The sequence below is a fragment of the Molothrus ater genome, chromosome 13 (assembly GCF_012460135.2).
Source record: "Molothrus ater isolate BHLD 08-10-18 breed brown headed cowbird chromosome 13, BPBGC_Mater_1.1, whole genome shotgun sequence".
Taxonomy (NCBI): Eukaryota; Metazoa; Chordata; class Aves; order Passeriformes; family Icteridae; genus Molothrus; species Molothrus ater.
Window position 1 is genome coordinate 8,406,056 of NC_050490.2, and position 18,811 is coordinate 8,424,866.

Below are 18,811 nucleotides of genomic sequence, written 5' to 3' on the forward strand. Positions count from 1 at the left end.
CTGCTCTCAGCAGTGACCAGACCACACGGGACTGGATCAGACTTTGCCACCCCCTGCTTGCAGCCAGACCTCACTCCCATAGGAGGGGTGATGACTCACACCACATCTCATCCAGTCATGCAGTCAGAGCACAGAATAATTCAGGTTGGAAGAGACCTCTGGAAGTCTTCAGTGAAGCTTCCTACTTGAGACAAGTCTGGCTAGATCAGGCTGCTCAGACCAGCTGGAGTATCTGGGTGTTTGAGTATCTCCTCTCTGGGCTGCCCCTGCTGAGGGTGCATTGTGGTCCCAGCACTGGGAAACCACCTCAGCTCCCCCATGAAACACAGACATGATCTGTGGTTCTCTCCTAAGTGCCCCCATGGCAGAGCTCTTGTATGAAAAGGCTTTTGTGCAGCTGGAGCCTCACGGCCTGAGCTTGTAAGGGCTTTTCAGTCTCAGTTTCATGGTCCCCTAACACCACCATGCCCCCTCCCACAGGCCTGTCTGGGCTGTGTCCTGGCTGCTTGCAGGCAGCATTTCAGAGGCTTTCAAAAGGAATGTGTTTTCTGTTGGTTGTGTTTCCCATGTTTGGGAAAACATGAAAAAAGTACATTTCAAGTATTCCCCAGTGCAGCTGTAGTTGTGGTTGGTTTTATCGTTTTTGGCTGGTTTTATCATTTCTCCTGGGCTGGGAGGAGGAGCTCCTTTAGCTCTCTGTGCCTGTGTCTGCCAAAGGGCCTGGCATGGCAGAGCTGGGGCAGCTGCTTTTGCTCCCAGACCAGACCCAGGTGGTTCTGGAGCTGCTGGATGTTTGTGAGGAGGGAGTGGAGCCAGCAGTGTGGGGGCTCCTGGTGCTCAGAGGGAAGGAGGTGTTGGAGGCTCAGCACTGCTGAGGGATGTGGGGTGCAGTGGTTTATTCTCTGGGCATGTAGTGCAGTGGTTTATTCTGTGGGGCTGAGTGGTGTTAGAGGCTGAGCAAAACAGAGTTGGCATGTCAGCCCCTGAAAACCTGAGCCTTTGGCCACAGCATCACCTTCCAGACTTCTCCATTAGCTCCCATCCTGCTGCAGGAACTGCCCCTCTGCAAAGATCATTGCCTTGGAGCTCAGCCTTGGGGGCTGCATTTCCCTCCTAAATGTGACTCTCCCCTCAGCCAGGTCAGTTCAAATAGCCTGTGAGGGTGGGTTGGGCTCACCCAGTTTATGCAGCCCAAAGGAGACTCAAACCACTTCAATGCATCAAGAGAATCACAGTAAGAATATTCTCAGCAGTGGAACTGAAACAGGAGTGCATGGATGGATAGTTGTCCAGGGCCCTAGGAATTAATTCAACCATGCTCAGTGTAATATGTCAAATGGATATTAAATTCTTTAAAATTTCACTTTGAAGTATTTCAAACTTTTAAACAGAAAATCCGCTGATTTCTCAATTTCAAGTCAGCCTTTCACCAGCAATTCAGAGGTGATTTATAACTTTGCTTTACTGTTGGAAACATGAAATGAGGAATTAATGAAGGAAGTTGAAAAGTTACAAAGGAAAACTTGAATGCTTACATGGAAAAACTGCTGTGGCTGTGGTGAAAACTCAGTGAATTTTGCTGGTTAGTTCAGGTTAGTAAAAAGTACTGCCTTCTATGCAGGAGAGCAAACTCTAAATTAATAAATTGCTTATGTTTATGTCCAGTTTGGCCATAGATGGGTATGTTCAAAGCAAAAGAATGGGATAGGCTTACTTTGAGCATACATAAAGAAGAATGGCACACAGAGTATCCAGAGTTCACCTTAGTGTAATTGCAAGAACAAAACCACACGTAAATCTGATTTAGAAAGGGCCATATTTCTTAAAATAGCAATATGATTTAGTGGAGATAAAGAGAAGTTATATGTAAATTAATCTGGATTATAGCTCTGTGAGGCAGACTGGTTTCAAAGTTCCACAGAAAGCAAATAATTCCTGACTCACTTGTTTTGGTTATGTCCAGATGGTAGTTGCTTGTAGATTTTGCAGATTGCTACTGAAGTTAAGTGTTTTAATATGCTGGAGACTCGTCACGGGGCTGCTTGTTCCCAATTCAAGGGTTTATTTTTGCCAGCATAACCAAAAGCAGGAGGGAATTGTCAGAAGTCTCACAGATTTTTTTTTTTAATGTCTCTTTGATGAGACTTGCAGGCCTGAGAGGCTCAGCTTGGTGGTGCATTGTTTTTCACTTTTTACAGCTTTTTCTAAGGGCAGGTGTTAAAAATTGACACACAAAATATTCCTCAAGTCCTGTAGTACTGAGGTCACTTCTGTCCCTAACCCCCACTCTGAGTTTTGGGTCATCAGTACAGCATTAGAACTTGGCATGAATGTTTACAGGGATTTTTCACTGGAGCTCCTGAGTCATTTCAGTGAAGTTGTGGCTGATGGAAAAACACCAACCCTCCTCACATGGGCGTGTCGAGACATAAAACTTGCTGTGTGTTTGAGGAAATAGATCAAGGCCTCTCAGATCTCTCCCTAAAACATATCCTCTTGTTTCATGCTTTTACTATGGTTTGTGCTTCATCTATAGATGCATGAAAGGGTTTAAAAATTGGTTGATGCTCCCAGCAGTGCAAGACTGTAGATGCTTTCATTTCCCTCATCCCAGCTTTTCCATGGAAAATTTCTTAGATAGATATCACCAGACTGTAATCTGCACAGAGCAGAGAGCTGGGCTCAGCACTGAGGAAGTCTGTGTGTGTGTAAGAGTGAATTTCAGAGTAAATTTAGAAGCAAGTTGAGTGCTATGGAAACGCTTCTGAGGCAGGTTCTTCGGGGATGGATTGTCCAGGCATGCTTGGTGCAGTCACTGTGCAGCCATCTGCAGCTGCATTGCCACACTTAGGCACCAAAATAAGAAATTCTGGTTTTAAAATGTCCACAGTTAAAATTAGAGGGGTTGTTTTTCCCCCTTATGACCTTGTCAAGGTGAGGAGGACTTGCCATATCAAGGGGGCACAGTGTGCCTGTCACAGCTGGCTCTCACATGGTCTCACTGGTCAGTGTTTCCACCCTGCACAGAGCAAATAAGCTTTCCCTACCTGTTGTAAATGCTGCAGGAGAGAAAGTTATAAGGAATCTTTGTCAGATTATTCCTGTGGGTAGAGCAGTCCTCATTTCTCATGAAAAAGAGAATTGTCCCAAAAACATTTGAGGTCTCACTGTTTGTTGCAAGGAAGTTTGTAAAGAGTAAGACTTAAGTTTTCCTGTGCAGGGAGAGTTAAAGAATGGCATGAATTTAGAAGGGCTGTAGTGATGAGTTGTATCAAAAAACCAGATATGTGTTTAATTGGTATGGAAAAATTAGAAAATGGGAGGTGTAAGTACAAGCTCAGTTGTGTCAGATGAGGGTGTCCTGGTGCCTTCTAGAGCTGTAATTGCCTAATTTCCTGACTGAGTGCTGCTCTGTGTCAGCCCTATGAAATATGTCTACTGTTTGGTTTTTTCATGCCTTTGACCAGGAGGTTGTCCTGCCTGATTGGCAGAGGTGCCTTGGGATCCAAATTACACTGTGGCTGTACACTGTTGCTTATTACAAAAACTGAGGGTGTCATTCTTTCACAACAGCTGAAGGGTTACCACACTGCACATACCCAAACTGGCAGTCAGTGAGACCACTCAGTAGTTACACTTCACAAATTACAGTGTCTCTGGTAGTTCAGAGTAAAACACAGGGAAATACAATGCACATTCATTGGGTTACTGCCCTAAACAGGCAATATTTCAAATATGTGCATTCTGAATCTCTTTGGATTGTGCATGCTAGCTTTAGAAAAGGCAGATAGAAAGAAAAGGTAAAATGTTGTCCCTGATGTGTTTAGCAAAGCAGTGTGGAAGTCAACTCATGGCACTTTGTGTGTGCAACTATATTCCGAATAAATATCTGTCGAAGTCAGTAATATCAGATCCTTATTCTTTAACATTTTTAGAAAGATTAGAACAATACTTGATGTTAAAACCATTTCTGCTAGGGTTTGTTTTTTTTTTTTTTTTTTGAAGCAGCTATTAATCATTGCTTTTGTTTAATTTCCTTTGTAGGTATTGTTTTGGTGGCCATAAATCCTTATGAGCAGCTGCCTATCTATGGCGAAGACATCATCAATGCCTACAGTGGCCAGAACATGGGGGACATGGACCCACATATCTTTGCAGTGGCTGAGGAAGCATACAAGCAGATGGCCAGGTTTGTAGACCAGAGTCTTGAAGTCACTGTTTTTCTGAAAGGAATATAAAACAAGGTTTCTGGCTGATGCTCTTCTCTTTAATTTATAGCTTGTGAAATATTTTGCAGTGTCTGTCTTTTATCCAGTGTTTTAGTACATTTCACAAGGGGAGGTGTTGCCTTTATGAACAGTAAAGCTTTATGAATGCTGTGGAGATCATGGCCACTGACACTTAGCAGGAATTATCACAGATCTTGTCAGTATTTAGGTCTAAAATTAGCCCTGTGCTTTAGATGATTTTTTTTTCATTTGATTACCAAAATAAAGAGATATTTTTTTAATCGTCACTGGATTATTAGAGAGAAAAGGGCCAGGTTCTCAGCTGTTTTGTGTGTGATACTGACAAGAGAAAAGAAATCACTGGGCTTATGAGTGCTATTATAAGCTCCTGGCTGTGTCAGTAATGTCCCAGCTACGTAATCTGCCTGTGGCTGTTGTTGACTGGAATTAAGAGGGAGCAGAGGGAGGATTGCAAAGAGTGCCTGGAAACTGAGTCTCTAAGGACACTGCAACAGCTGTGCAGGAAATCCTCATTTTGTTAGATGTTGCATCAAAATGAGCTTGTCACCCAAGGGCAGTGGTTAGCAGGAACTTCTTCCCCTTGGCCCCAAGAGCCTGCAGTTAGGGGAGCTGTTGAAATATTTCATTTGAAATATTTCATTTCTAGGATAAAGGTCTTTTTGGCTGCTGTGTGGTCTTTGGTTAGCAGGATGCTCCTGCTATCCTCACTGGTTAGCTTCAAGCTGTTGGTATAGTTTTCCTTGTTGGCAATACAGCTGATGATCAAATGAATCAAGTAAAACACTGAAAGATCTCTGGATTATCTGTGATGGCCCTTAAGCTATGCTGCAGGTGAGGGAAGCAAGGGGAGAATGGGTTGAAAATTATAAAATCTTCATGTTTGAAGTCAGCTATCCATTCATTTAAGAGTCTTAAGAACTAGACTAGTGGATGGATAGAATGGATAAAATGAATAGGATGGATAAAATGTTTGTCACGTGCACATGTGAATACGGTGATCTGGAATACCCAGGTAATAGATAATTTCAAAAGAAAACAGTTCAGTGCAACATTTCATGACTTAGGGTAATTGCAAAAGAGCCAGTGTTTCAAAAATACCCTTATCTTGGGTTAACTCCAGCCAGCAACCCAGCACCATGCAGCCACTTGCTTACTCCCTCCCTCCCTCACTGGGATGGGGGAGAGAAACTCATGGGTTGAGATGAGAACAGGTTAATAATTGAAATAAAGTAAAATAATATAAAATAATAACAACAGTACAAGCAATGAAAAGGAAGGAGAGAAAGAGGAGTAAGACCCAAGACAAAGAAGTGATGCCCAGTAAAATTGCTGACCAGCTGCTGACCAATGGCCAGCCCTTCCCCAGGCAGCCATCAGCCCCAGTTTATATCCTGGGCATGATGTTCCTGGGTGTGGAAATGCCCTGGCCAGCTGGGGTCAGCTGTCCTGCCTGTGCTCCCTCTGAGCTCCTTGTGCCCCTGCTCAGTGCCAGGGCACGAGGCTCTGACCAGCCCCTGGCTGCAGGTGACCCTGCTCAGCCCCAGCCAAGGTGTCACTGTGCTCTCAGCATTGCTCCCACAACCCCAAAGTGCAGCACTGCACCAGCTGCCAGGAAGAAAATTTCCTCTATTCTAGCTGAAACCAGGACAGCTCTACACCCACACTGTTGAATGGCAGAGATATCTGCCTTACTTCCTTTCTGCTCAGAAAATAGATCTATAATCTGGTGTGGAAATAAAAAGGCAAAACTGCGTGTTATGATAGTCACATCTTCTGCATGTCTCCTTCATCACTGCTGTTTTAAACACACTTGGTTCTCAAGTCCCTTTAAAATCTGTATAAAATAAAACTTTATCAACCTTATTTTATGTCTGAGGCTTGGTACAGTGGTCAGTGATGGCTGTCATCCACATTTACAGAATTTTTGTTCTTAACATTAACCAAGGGAAGTAAGAGATTGGAGAGGGATCTGTCTGCACTGGCCAGCTCTAACCCCTGCCTGAAGTGGGCTTGCCTCCTCCTGGTGCTGAAATGCCAAATTGCTGATCACCTGTGCTCTGTGTGCCTGTGCCATGGAGGTGTCTGTCTGCCACCCCTGGCATTCTCTGCTGCTGGGCAGACGGGGGGGGCTGAGATTTTGGCTGGAGCCTCCTCTATGGCTTTTCCTCCTTGCGTTAATTACCTTCAGCTCCTCAGCTCTGCCGCTGCCTCCGGCAGTTCTGCTGTCCTGAATAACAACAAACAAGATGTGGTAGGAGTTCCTTTTTGAAACAAATGATGAGAAATTGTATGACTGTGGAGATTAGCTTAAATAAGCCTTCTGAATTATTTAATTAATTACTTTATGTCTCTGCTATAAACAATTTGTTATTTTTTTTATGACTGACAGTACTTTCATGGTTGCAGAATGAAATCTGGGCACGCAATGCAACTGAAAAAAATTCTCTACAGTGAAGTAACAATTTAATTGTTTTAGCTTTTCAATGTTTATTTCCTTTTCTATTTGTTTGCGGATTTTTTTGCCTTGTTTTTAAGAACTTTTTCTGTCATTACAGCATACCAGTTTCAGTCATTGAATTTAGTTTTCTATTGCTGCTTACAATTACTAAATCCCACCCTTTAACTTCACTGATGTTTTTTATACTCTAAACAAATCACCTTTACCTCTGAATTATGAAGTCAGAGAAAAAGAACTCCAGTTTTACATTTCTGCAGCTGACTATTTAAAAATGAAAATCAGATTGTCTGTGACTGCTGTATTAACATTTTAATAAGTGCATTGCATATCCTTGTGGTAGCTAGTCATATGGCATTAATCTGCATTTATCTGTGTAATTGGTGAGATTTATTTTTCTCTTGTTTCTGATCTTTCCTAACTCCATGTTTAAATCATCACTGGAATAATTAGTCATGATGCTCCTATCCTTAAGGCTTCAGTGAGCTCTTCTAAATATTTACTCTTTAGGTCTTCTTGTTAATTTATAATTTAGTGATTTAGAGTTTGTTCTTTCCAGCTTCATTGCTTCATCTGCTGCGGCTGAGAAACTCCATCCATGTGCACAGTTAACTAAATGATCTCTGGAGCCTTCTTCAGCCAAAGAAAATTGGCTGAAAATTTGGAAAAATCCCCCATGGCAGAAATCTGGAAAGCCAGTGACTAAGTATTTGCATTCTGCGTTCAGAAAAATACAGTGCAAAAATATTGCCCACTGGAGTGACAGGGATGGAGCTCACATCTGGCTTGTGCAGAAATGATACAGCAATTGCTTGGGGTTGATTGCAGTGCAAAGCAGCACATAAAGATTCCTTTGCATGTGGCATTTCCTGCTGAGTGGGATCCAAGTGATGGGTACATGCTGCTGGGAAGTGCTGGGCCTGCCTGAGCCTCTTTATTTCCTCTTCCTACAGTTCTTCTGTCCCCAGTTTCCAGTGGAGGGTTAGTGGGGGGGAGCATGGCTCATCTTTACCCAGAGCCAACAGTAAAATAAGTGGGTACTGTCTGCTTGGTAGCTTCTTGTCTTTTTCAGTGCAGGAAAACACGCACAGCTCTTAAGACTAATCTCATTTTGGATTATTATTTCTTTCCTTTTCCCCTTTCCCTTCTCTTCCTCCCCTGTCATCTGTGTCTTTGTACTGGTTTCCTTTTCTCTCTCCATCTCCTGCTGCTGCTCTGCACAGACTGACAGCTTTGTTTCAGACACCTTTCCTCTGCTGTGCCTAAAATAAGCAATGATCTAGTTTTACAGCTGCACTTAAAGTCTGCTGGGCTTAGGGCTCTGAGTGCTCCATCCTCAGCAGTGACTCTGTTGGTTTGGGCTGTATGAGCCCCAGGCTGAGGGTTTGGAGCAGATCTCCTGCTCTGTCCAAGGACTGTGCCAGTGGAGGGAGCAGGATCATTCAGCTGGGGATGTGTCCATGTGGTGTTTGTGCAGAGAGGCTCTGTAGGTGCAGCTCTGACAAGCTGTGCTCCTGGAGGGAGCTGGGACCTGCCCTCAAGGGCTCTGCTCAGCCAGGGCAGCATGCTGTCCATGGATTCCTCTCTCCATTTGAGTGAATATTACAGGCTTGGGGCTCTTTAGGGCAGATGAGTGACGTAGAAGGAAGAAAATCATTATTGAAGAATATTTTTTTGTCCCAGAAATATAAACCTCAATGTCTGCATGTGGGTGTTTGCATATGTTGATTCCTTTGAGCTGTGATGCATGCCACTTTTGTATGTCAGTGTTTCCAAATTGTTAACAAAATCCAATTCAGTCTTCAGTTACCCCTCTGTGCTAACTATGAAAATTGAAGCAAAGCTTCAGTTGCCAAACATTTTATTTTTTATTTTCAATTGCAACTTCTGTAGGAATCACAGCCTTCAGCAGGTGCATCTCATTTTCTTTGTAATGTTCAATAGAATATTCAATACATTTTTAACTCTATGGTTTGCAGTCAGATGTTGATGATTATACTCTTGAAACTGTTAAGAATTGCATTAATGTATGAGACTTATGATTATCAGTTTCCTAACACTATTAGGGAAAAATCACTCCTTCACAGGATTCTTTCCCTTGCCTAGTGATGGTATATTACAGTAATTAAGATAATGTATTTTTTTTATCAGCACTTTGTTGGTCTGATTTCTTCCATCCTACTTGTGGTTGATGGGAGATACAGCAAATTCAATTTAATAAATTAACTTTGAGATTTTCTTCTGATTAATTAGTGAAGTTGTCTAGCATCATTTAAGTTGAAAGAAACCTCTGCAAACAGAATTGCATATTGATGAGATCCATATAAACCTTAATGAATGCCAGTGTGGGAAACAACAGTGTTTAAAGTATCAATTTCCAAAGTTTTGCTTTTTCTATTTGGACAAAGTATAGTGATTTATTTAGTGGTACTGTGTAGCTTTTTTATTAAATTACCTTTAATAAGCAGGCTGCCTCTCTGTTTTGTCAGCTTTTCTGTGTGTCTGATGGCTTTCACCTACAGGAAGATATTTTTCTATCACTTTTTGTTCAAAAGCAAGCTTGGTGAGCTGTTGAGTAGGTGTTTTGAAAACATCTTTATTGACAGTCTCCAGTTATCCCAGGCATCCCAAGATGATGTCCTCTTATAAAAATGCACATTTGATCAGCTGCTGCTTTGCTTCTGAGTGTCTGATAAATGGATACTGTATTTTCCCCTGGCAGGAGTCATGGCAGGGATGATTCACAGCCTATAACAGATGTGAATTTAGTTGTGGAATGAGAGCCTGCTCTGGTGGGTGCTGGACAAACACACATTGGCCTTCCTCCACTTGTGGCCATGACACAGGACTCCTTGGGTTACAGATCTGCCTTGGAAAGAGATGGCATTTCTGGGCCCCTATGGTTAGATGCAAAGGGAAGAGTCTTCCTTTTTGATGAGAACATTTTGGAGTAGTTTCTTACACTTGGAGCCTGACATTTTATGGTGTCACAGGTACAAGATGGCAGATGGGGGAATCAGCCTGCCATAACATGAGGGGCTCCTTGTCCAAGCAGTGATTGTTTTGAGGCAGCAGAAGGGTTAAGTGTGGCTGTAGCTGGCAGCTGGAGTTCACATGAGGTGTCCTGCTGGTAGCTAAGCTGTGAGCTTTCCCAGACTGTTGCAGGAGTGACCTCTGCCTAATCCCTGGATGCAGCAGTTGCAGGGTGCGGGCTCATCTCTGTGCCCTCTGCAGTGCAATCGGTCATGTGCTGACCTCAGGTTTCCTCATTTGTGTGTGTTCTGAGATGTTACTGACAATTCATTATCTTTTCACCTTTTGGCATTTTTACAGTCAAGAGCTGTGTTTCCTGGATGTAATTATAATGGCAAGTGGTGCATTTTGTTAATTAAAAAAAAAAAAGTACATCTTCTGATTATGAGAGCGTTGCAGAATGTTTTTACCAAGCTGTTGTTGAAGACAAACAAAGATTCTTAAGAACTTGAGCTGTTTTGCAGTGGTTGAGTTTGCAGCTGGAACAGACTCATGAGAATTCAGGTTGTGAATAATAATATTATTTCATCTTTGCTTTGCATGTTTGATGAGCAGATGCCAAAGTTCTTTACTTTGGGAGAGAGAAGAGATCAACATCATTGCTTCCATTTTATAAGTTGGAGCAGACATGGGGATTGGGAGGGAGCTTTGGTGAGTTCACCAAGGTGGCAAAAGCAGAGCTTTGAGCCCCTGAATCAGAAATCCCGGTCCTGTGGCTGGTGACTGGGTGACACCAGCTTGACAATAAAATATGTGAGAAGAGAGTGTGTAACTGACAGTGGAGTTCAGTTCAATGCCCTCAGTGTACAAAAATGAGCAAATGAGCTGCATTTTTCATGCCCTCCTTTTCCTGCAGCATTAAAGGGTCTCTCTGCCAGGTATCATCTATTCCTAGTAACATTTGCTCTCACTGAGGGTTCCATGTGTTCCAGGCACTTTTCAAGCCCTACCAAAGCCTGTCTCCTCTGATACTGGAGTCTCCATTTCTGCTTTGTAGAAGACAAGGCAGACGTGGTGTGCTGTGGCCAGGCCTGGATCAGCCTAGAGTTGGTCCCAGGCACTGAGGTTCCTGTGCTCAGAACATCCTCTTTTCTCCAGCAGCTAAAGATGTCAGTGAGAAATGCTGTTAGGCTTAAAAAAAACAAGTTAAACTGGAAATATATTTAGAAACTAGATTAAAGAACGTGGTTTATTGGACTGATGTTTCATGCTTATTAAAAGTGAATGCTTTTAGAAAGAATTAATTAAGAATTAACTGCTTAGTCAGGAGCAATTGTTGTGAGTCAAGGTTGCAGCTGAAGAATTCTCTGAATTGTTAATGTGTGGCATCTGTGAAGACTGGGATGTGTCAGGCCAGAGCATGTTAGATCCAGGCTGTCAGAATAAACCAATGCATGCAGCCTGTGAAGGTGGAACAGACACAGAAATGTGGCTGCTGTTCTGTGCTTGCTTCTGTGGCAAAGCACTTGTAACTCACTTTTTCTTTTGTGTTCTTTTGCTCTTTGCCCATCACGTCACTACAGAATGGTTCAGAGCACTTCAGCCTCTGGTAACCATCCTTGGGGCTTACCTAGCACTTTGCACATTCTGGATATGTTACAGATGTGAATTCACACACCAGCCCTTGGAGGGTGGTAAAAATGAATGATGTGTGTCAGGCTGCACCTTTGGGATGTGCCAGAGCGGGTGAATTTGGAGGCTCTGGCACTGGGAGTGTCGCGGTGCCGCGGCTCCAAAGGGGAAGGGGCTGTGCCTGCTGCTCCAACAGCACTGCAAGAGGGACAATAACTTGGGAAATCAAGGATAAGGGTAGTAGGGGTGAAGGCAGAGGTCTTACCAGGTCTGCCTGGTTGCAGGGAAGGTGAGGGAGAGCAGCTCAGCAGCTGCAGAGGAAATGGCAAGGTGTGCTTGTGCAGCGTGGGCTTGAAGCAGTTGGAAAATAAGAGGACAAAGCAGGGGAACTTTCCCATTCTAAGGGGGCCACTAGCCAAATCCAGAAACAGGGGATAACAATTTATTTAAGGCTGTGAAGAACTTTGAGATTTAAATAGTTTATTTGGAAGGTTGATGAAGGGCAAGATGTTGCCTCCTGCCCTCGATGTGAGAGGTGCCAGGAAGGCAGCCCAGAGCTGGCTGCTGCTGCTTTCCAAAAGCATTAGAAAACTGCTGAATGAATTCTTGTTTGTTTATTTATTTATTTATTGAACAGTTAAATTACTTCTGTTTGAAGAGCAAATCCTGGGTTTGTAGAGTTGCCAGGTTTTATAATGGCTCCTAGCAGATGCTGCCTGCCCTGGGCTGAGTTTCAAAGGCCTTTGCACTGGAGGAGTGCAGCTGAGCATGCACAGCCTTGTCTGCTGCCACACAGCACTGCCCTTAGGCAAAGGTGAAGCTAAATATATTGCACTGACTCGTGCTAAACCTCCCAGCACTGGTGGGTTTTACAGCTGCCTTTTATTTTAAGATAAGAGGAGAAGTGATTTTGGTCTTCCAGAAAAACCAGTAATTGTAACAGTAGGATCATGACAGAAAAGTGGAGCACAGCTGCCCATAAAATGAACCTGGGACCTACTGTGGTAGGGGACTGGAAGGGCAGCTCTTGAGGAGAGCACAGGCTGATGAGTCTGCAAGAAAAAGCTAAATCCTTGTATCACTCCAAAACCGTATTGTGTGCTGAAAGGAGAAGAGTGTCCTGGAAAAAAAAATGTGGCTATGGTTTGGTTTCAAGTTTACAGTCACTGGTAACTTTAGGAAACATGATTTATTTCAGTGTTTATCGAAATCAGACATATTTAGTGAGCCTTCAGATGAGTTGTGCAAAACCTTATTCATCTTATACCATGGACTTGTCTTTCTGGTGCTTTATTCTTCAGCCTGCATTTGTCAGCTGTGCATCCTCTTTCCTGCCTTGGGAGATGCCAGTTCCTGGAGACAGGGCTGCCTTCAGCCTGATGGGGCCGGGGAGGTCCTTCCTAAATTTCTTAAGGAGTTAATCAAGCTTCTTTCTGTGAAGCTCACAAAACATTCAGTGCTGCAGAGAACTCTCGGCTGTGTATTGATACCTGATGAACTCTGCTGGGTTTCAGAAGAAAGGAGTTCAACATTTTTTCTGTGGGTAATTTTATTCCAAGATGGAATGAGCTGTTTGGAATATGTGGAGTATTAGATGTACTTTTCTATTCTTTGATTCTGTGATTCCTATAACAGCAGTACTTCTAAGTTATTTGGGAACACCAATAAATAACATATATAAAGTTGCAGTGATATTTAGCACTTTCACACTGATTTATTTTAAGTGCATTGGGTAAATTTCATTTATTTTGGCTTTTTTACCAGTGCCTCATGGTGACTGAAATTATCATTATTAAACTGATTTTTTTTAGCCATGCTGTCAAAGATCTGTGAATGTTGTGACTGTAGATCCTACAGGTTATTTTGGTCATATGCTGTCACAAATATACAATGGGGATGCTGGGAGATTGATTGCAAAAATAGGATGTTTATTTTGGTCAGAGTTTTGTTTGTACTGCTGGAGACACTAAATCATGTCAGCTGCATATATGTACATGTATCCTTGAGAGGTTTGGAAATGCTTTAAGGTGTAAAGCATGAAACATAGCTTAAACAAAGTTTTTGTTGGTCCTTAGTTAATCCTGTGTCTCTCAGAGAAGCAGCAGCTGATGAAAGAACGGCAAGATTTCAAACCTGCCAGCATTTCAGAATGACTCCTGTCTGACCTTTCAGCAATGGCATTAGTTTTTAAGTTCTGTTCTTGGGTTGGATCTCCTGCTGCCATAATGCAGCTGTAGAATGGCAAAGCACTAAGCTGCTCTCTGTCTTTGATGGGCACGATGCACGCTGGTGTTGGTGGTACCTGTGTGTGTGTGAGAACAGGATCTCTCCCAGGAGTTCCCTGAGTCACAGGTTCCTTCCCTGGCAGTTCATGCCAGGTGTTTTCATCACTGAAAATTCTGTTTTAAAAATGTAAAGCAATTTCAGCCTTACAAGTCTGTCTTATCACCACAGAACTGCAGTAGAGGAACAGTGGTGAGATAAAGACCAAACTCTCACTGCTAAATAAAAGCTATTTATTGTCTACTTGCATTGAAGCAGGAAGGGATTTTAGTTTTTGAAGATCACAGCATCAGGTCTTTAGCAACAGTCTGTGCTGTTTTGAGTTAAATAAAAATGAAATAATCATATGCAATGGGGTTGATGCCCTTACCCATAACCTAAACCTGTTATTCCAAAAGAAAATAATAAAGGAGTAGCAACTCCACAAGATGGAGAAAAAAAAGGGAGGGAAAAAAAAAAGAAAAGCCAGGAGATTTAATTAATTAACCTTTTAGCACTGAGGCAGTGAGGAGAGAAGATCTCCTGGAGGTGGTGGCCTTTAAATCACCCTGACAAGAAGCTTCCTTAAAAACATCAGCACCTTGGCACTGTCCTCAAGGTTAACAAACATAAATGATTTAAGATCAAAGGCAACCTAAGTACTAATGCTCTTCTCGTTAAATTGCCCTGTTATTTGCTTTCTTCTTTATATATTAAGAATATTGCACTCTGATCTTTTCTGCAAGCTCATCTGTGTTATGACATGGGGACCATTCAGCTTTGAAGTAGTTCATCACAGGCAAGCATTTCCAAGTCCATATCAGAATCTTTTCAAATCAGCTGTCAGTGATACAATTTTTCCAGGGAGGGATGCTGGTAGTTTGGGTATGAATGGATTGATAGGAGTATTGAGGTTGATGTCAATAATTTCTGTGTTCCTTTTGTTGTCAGTAATTCTGTATTCCTTGTGTTTGTGTTCCCAAGTTGATGTTTGTGGGGGGGTGTGCTTATATACGTGTATTTAACATTATTTGCTGTGGAGTCATGAGTCTGAAAGCCAAGATCAAGTGATACATCTGATGCATCAGGCATAGGAAGCAAGAAAAGCACAAAAAAAGTGTTGTGCTTTGATGATTCAAAAAAGCTTTGGGCTTCTTTAATCCTCTCTGAAATGCTTATTGATAGAGAGGTTTTTAACTTTTAGTTTTCCTGCTTCAGAGAGAGATTTTCAGTTGGTACAGAGGAAGAAGGTAAACAGAGATACCTGTAAGGATTTTTTTGTCTGTGTGTCTTGATTATCCTGATCTGTTTGGACAGTTTGCTGTGGAAGTGATGACTTTGATGCAGTAAGCTATTTTGGTTTTTGTGGGAAGCAGCTTAAGTGGGTGCAATTTTGAATGAAAATTGTTTGAAAATTATTTGAAAATTGTTTGGAAAAATATTAGCAACTTTGATGTTTGAATTCTTGCACTGGTTTTTCTTTTTTTGGCTCAGTTTTTCCTTTGGTCAGCTGAATTGTTACAAGCTGTCCTGGATAATGACAGCTGTCAGTGGTTGCTCAGTGTTGTTGCAGCACTCTGTACAAACTGGAGGTGCCCAGTGAGTGTTCCTCTTGCTTCCAGTGTATCTGGCAGCTGTGCCCTCCTGAGAGGAGCAGTTCCTCCACACTGAGCTCTTCTGAAAGCACCTACTGCACATTTTTATCAAGTACAAAATTCAAAGTAGCCAGTGCTGTTAAAAGCATTGCATTAAGATGCATACACGTCCTCAACAATGGGGTTTTTTCCCCTCTTGAGAGCAAAGTGATGATTTTAAAACCACTTGCTGGTTTCTTGTGTGTTGTCATTGCATTCATAATCTGCAAAACCCTTTTCTGTGTGTGAGGTTTCTCAAGGCAGTTTGCAGTGCCCTTTCTTCCCCAGTGCTGAACCTTCTTTGAGCAGAAGCTATCTTCAGTGTTAAATTTTGCAATGTTTATTCAAAGCACAAGAAGCCCCTGTTGCTATGCAGGCTGTAATCTCAAGCTTCCAGGAACTAGGTAAGACTAAATCTTTTCAGTTTTGGCACTCTGACAGTGAATTTCCTCATAAACATATTGCCTGTCAACAAAATTTTGTAGATAAAGTGAAATTGTCTTTAGAAGTTACCAGCCTATGCAGAAATATGGCTCTGTATTATTTTTTGTGATGGAGAATGCCTTAAATTACCAGTTAGGTGTTGCAGAGTGTGTCCTCCTTCTTGTATTTATCAAGAAATAGCTGTTACCCTCCCATGATTCCCAAAGCATAGGCCTGAGAGAATTTATACAGCAGAGGTCTGAACCAAATCCTCTGCTGCTGCAAGCAACCTCAGCCCATCATTTCACATTTCAGCTTGTGAAGTGTCTGGGCCTGTCATCTTAAAATGGCACTTTTAATGTAGTCCTGTCATGCCTTTATTCTTCTGCTGTTCAGAGGCAGCAGAAGCTGAATGTGATCCTGAACATAACGTGGTGTTTCCATGAGTGGTGAATTGCTCCCAAACTGTTTCAGTCTTATCTTTTCAAGATAATTTGGCTTAATATTGCATCACAGTGATGTAGTTCTGTGTGCTAGGATCTGATTGCTGTCTGCCTTTGGGGGAAAGAGCACTCCTCCACCTCTCATCTCCCAGATTGCTTTTTCTCATTTCTGTTTGCAAAAGCATAATTGAAATGTTCCCTCCATTCAGAAGTAATCTTAATTTTAAAATCATCTATTTACTTGTTTTATGCAGAGAAAAAAAAAAACTGCAGGAAGATGAAATATTGCATAAAATGTGGCATCTGGCTGCAAAGAGGTGTCACACATAAAGCTGTTGCCCTACTTACATGTTTCATTGGATGAAAGTTATAATTATAGCTTTTTATTCTGACTGGCAACATGTTAAGTACTCAAAATGTCAGGTCAAAGGTCGGGGGCTAATGATTTAACTAAAAATAACTCTCAAGGTGTAGTATATATCTGAGAGGGAAGTTGGGTGGTGTCACTTTTGTTTTCTGGGCATTTTTTCCTTTGTTTTGGTCTTTTAACTTTTGTTTTGTTTTTAGCACAGCTTGATTATGAAAATGTCATTTGATGTAAACAGATGCTATTCTTTAGACCACTGCTTATACCAAATCGTAAAAAAAAAAATAATTCTCACTGCATTTCATACATCATCCAAAGGGCTTTGATGCTAGTTTACTTGTTATTTTCCTTTTAAATGTGGTGGGTTTTTTCCTTTAAAGTTTTATGTTGTTAAGGAGCTTCCTGCTGAGCTGGCACAGCTGCCTGGCAGGACCAGAGCACCTCTCAAGGCTGCATGGAGGTGCAGTGCCCAAGGGGCTGTGGCAGGAGGAGCTCATCCCCTGCTGCTCTTTGGGTTGTGCTGCTCTGTCCTTTCCCCTTCCAGTGCCCAGTGTCATCTGGGGTGTTTTGTTGTGCTTTCCTTTCTCTCTGGCAAGCAGCACAAAGAATAATATGCTAGAGGATGGCCAGTGCAGTGTGTTAAAGCAGAACAATGGATTAATGTACTGGGGGAGACAAGAGCAGCCCTGAGTGTGGATGGAGAACACTGCTGCAGACACTGAGGAGCCCTTTGTGTGCCTTGGTGCCTGCTGCAGACACACACAGTCCCTGCAGGAGGGACACAGCAATGCTTGCAGCTCACACACACACACAGTCCCTGCAGGAGGGACACAGCAATGCTTGCAGCTCACACACACACAGTCCCTGCAGGAGGGACACAGCAATGCTTGCAGCTCACACACAGAGTCAGTCCCTGCAGGAGGGACACAGCAATGCTTGCAGCTCAGAGTCCCTGCAGGAGGGACACAGCAATGCTTGCAGCTCACACACACAGTCCCTGCAGGAGGGACACAGCAATGCTTGCAGCTCACACACACAGTCCCTGCAGGAGGGACACAGCAATGCTTGCAGCTCACACAGAGTCCCTGCAGGAGGGACACAGCAATGCTTGCAGCTCACACAGAGTCCCTGCAGGAGGGACACAGCAATGCTTGCAGCTCACACACACAGTCCCTGCAGGAGGGACACAGCAATGCTTGCAGCTCACACACAGTCAGTCCCTGCAGGAGGGACACAGCAATGCTTGCAGCTCACACACAGTCCCTGCAGGATGGACACAGCAATGCTTGCAGCTCACACACACACAGTCCCTGCAGGAGGGACACAGCAATGCTTGCAGCTCACACACACACAGTCCCTGCAGGAGGGACACAGCAATGCTTGCAGCTCACACAGAGTCAGTCCCTGCAGGAGGGACACAGCAATGCTTGCAGCTCACACACAGTCAGTCCCTGCAGGAGGGACTCAGCAATGCTTGCAGCTCACACACAGTCAGTCCCTGCAGGAGGGACTCAGCAATGCTTGCACCTCACACACACACAGTCCCTGCAGGATGGACACAGCAATGCTTGCAGCTCACACACAGTCAGTCCCTGCAGGAGGGACACAGCAATGCTTGCAGCTCACACACACAGTCCCTGCAGGAGGGACACAGCAATGCTTGCAGCTCACACAGAGTCAGTCCCTGCAGCAGGGACACAGCAATGCTTGCAGCTCACACAGAGCAAAGCCTCTCTTCTCCAGGCCAATGGTGCAGTGTGGATGTGTGTATGGACTCAGACAGGAATGAAATAATGGATCCCTTATTCCTGGGCACATGAGGGTGTGCTAAGGAGAAGAGAACTCTTCATCTCTTATGACATAGGGGAAAGAAACTCTGGCTAATCAGCAACAGTATTGTTAAGGAGGAATTATTTCAAACCCATTTTTTCATTACTGTCTTTGTAAAAGTGGAACTCCTGAGAAGAGACTAAGGACTGCAAAACCAGTGTGTGTTTTCTGTGCTCCCACACATGTCCTTCAGGAATGTGACAGTGAGAATGAGACACCTTTATTTCCATGTCTTTTCTTGGCAAAAGAGCTTGTTTTTTATTGACAGTTTTGTCAGAAGTCTGTTTTGTCAGAAGTCTGAGTGAGTTTGCATTCCTTGGTTTTTTGAAAGCTTTTTGTACTTTGGGGACTAAAAAATCTTAGTCATCAGAGGATCCATTTCATAGAGCTTCCTCAGAATTCAGATATTTAATGATATTTAATGCATCACACAGCTGTGATCTACAAATGAAAAGCTTGTTATGTTGTTGCCTATCTCCTGTGTTAGGCAGTCCCTGCAATCAGACCAGAAGTTTCATATTTTCAAATGGCATGGGGTTTTC

At 43.0% G+C, this 18,811-nt stretch overlaps 1 protein-coding gene across 2 annotated transcripts in view; it reads left to right on the plus strand.

Annotated features, from left to right (window-relative positions):
* Positions 1-18,811, plus strand: part of MYO5A (myosin VA) — a 100,233-nt gene that overhangs the window by 23,715 nt on the left and 57,707 nt on the right. For both annotated transcript variants that reach the window (XM_054516192.1, XM_054516193.1), the window contains exon 4: positions 4,045-4,189. In XM_054516192.1, coding sequence (XP_054372167.1) covers positions 4,045-4,189 — 145 coding nt within the window. The remainder of the gene's footprint in view (positions 1-4,044; positions 4,190-18,811) is intronic.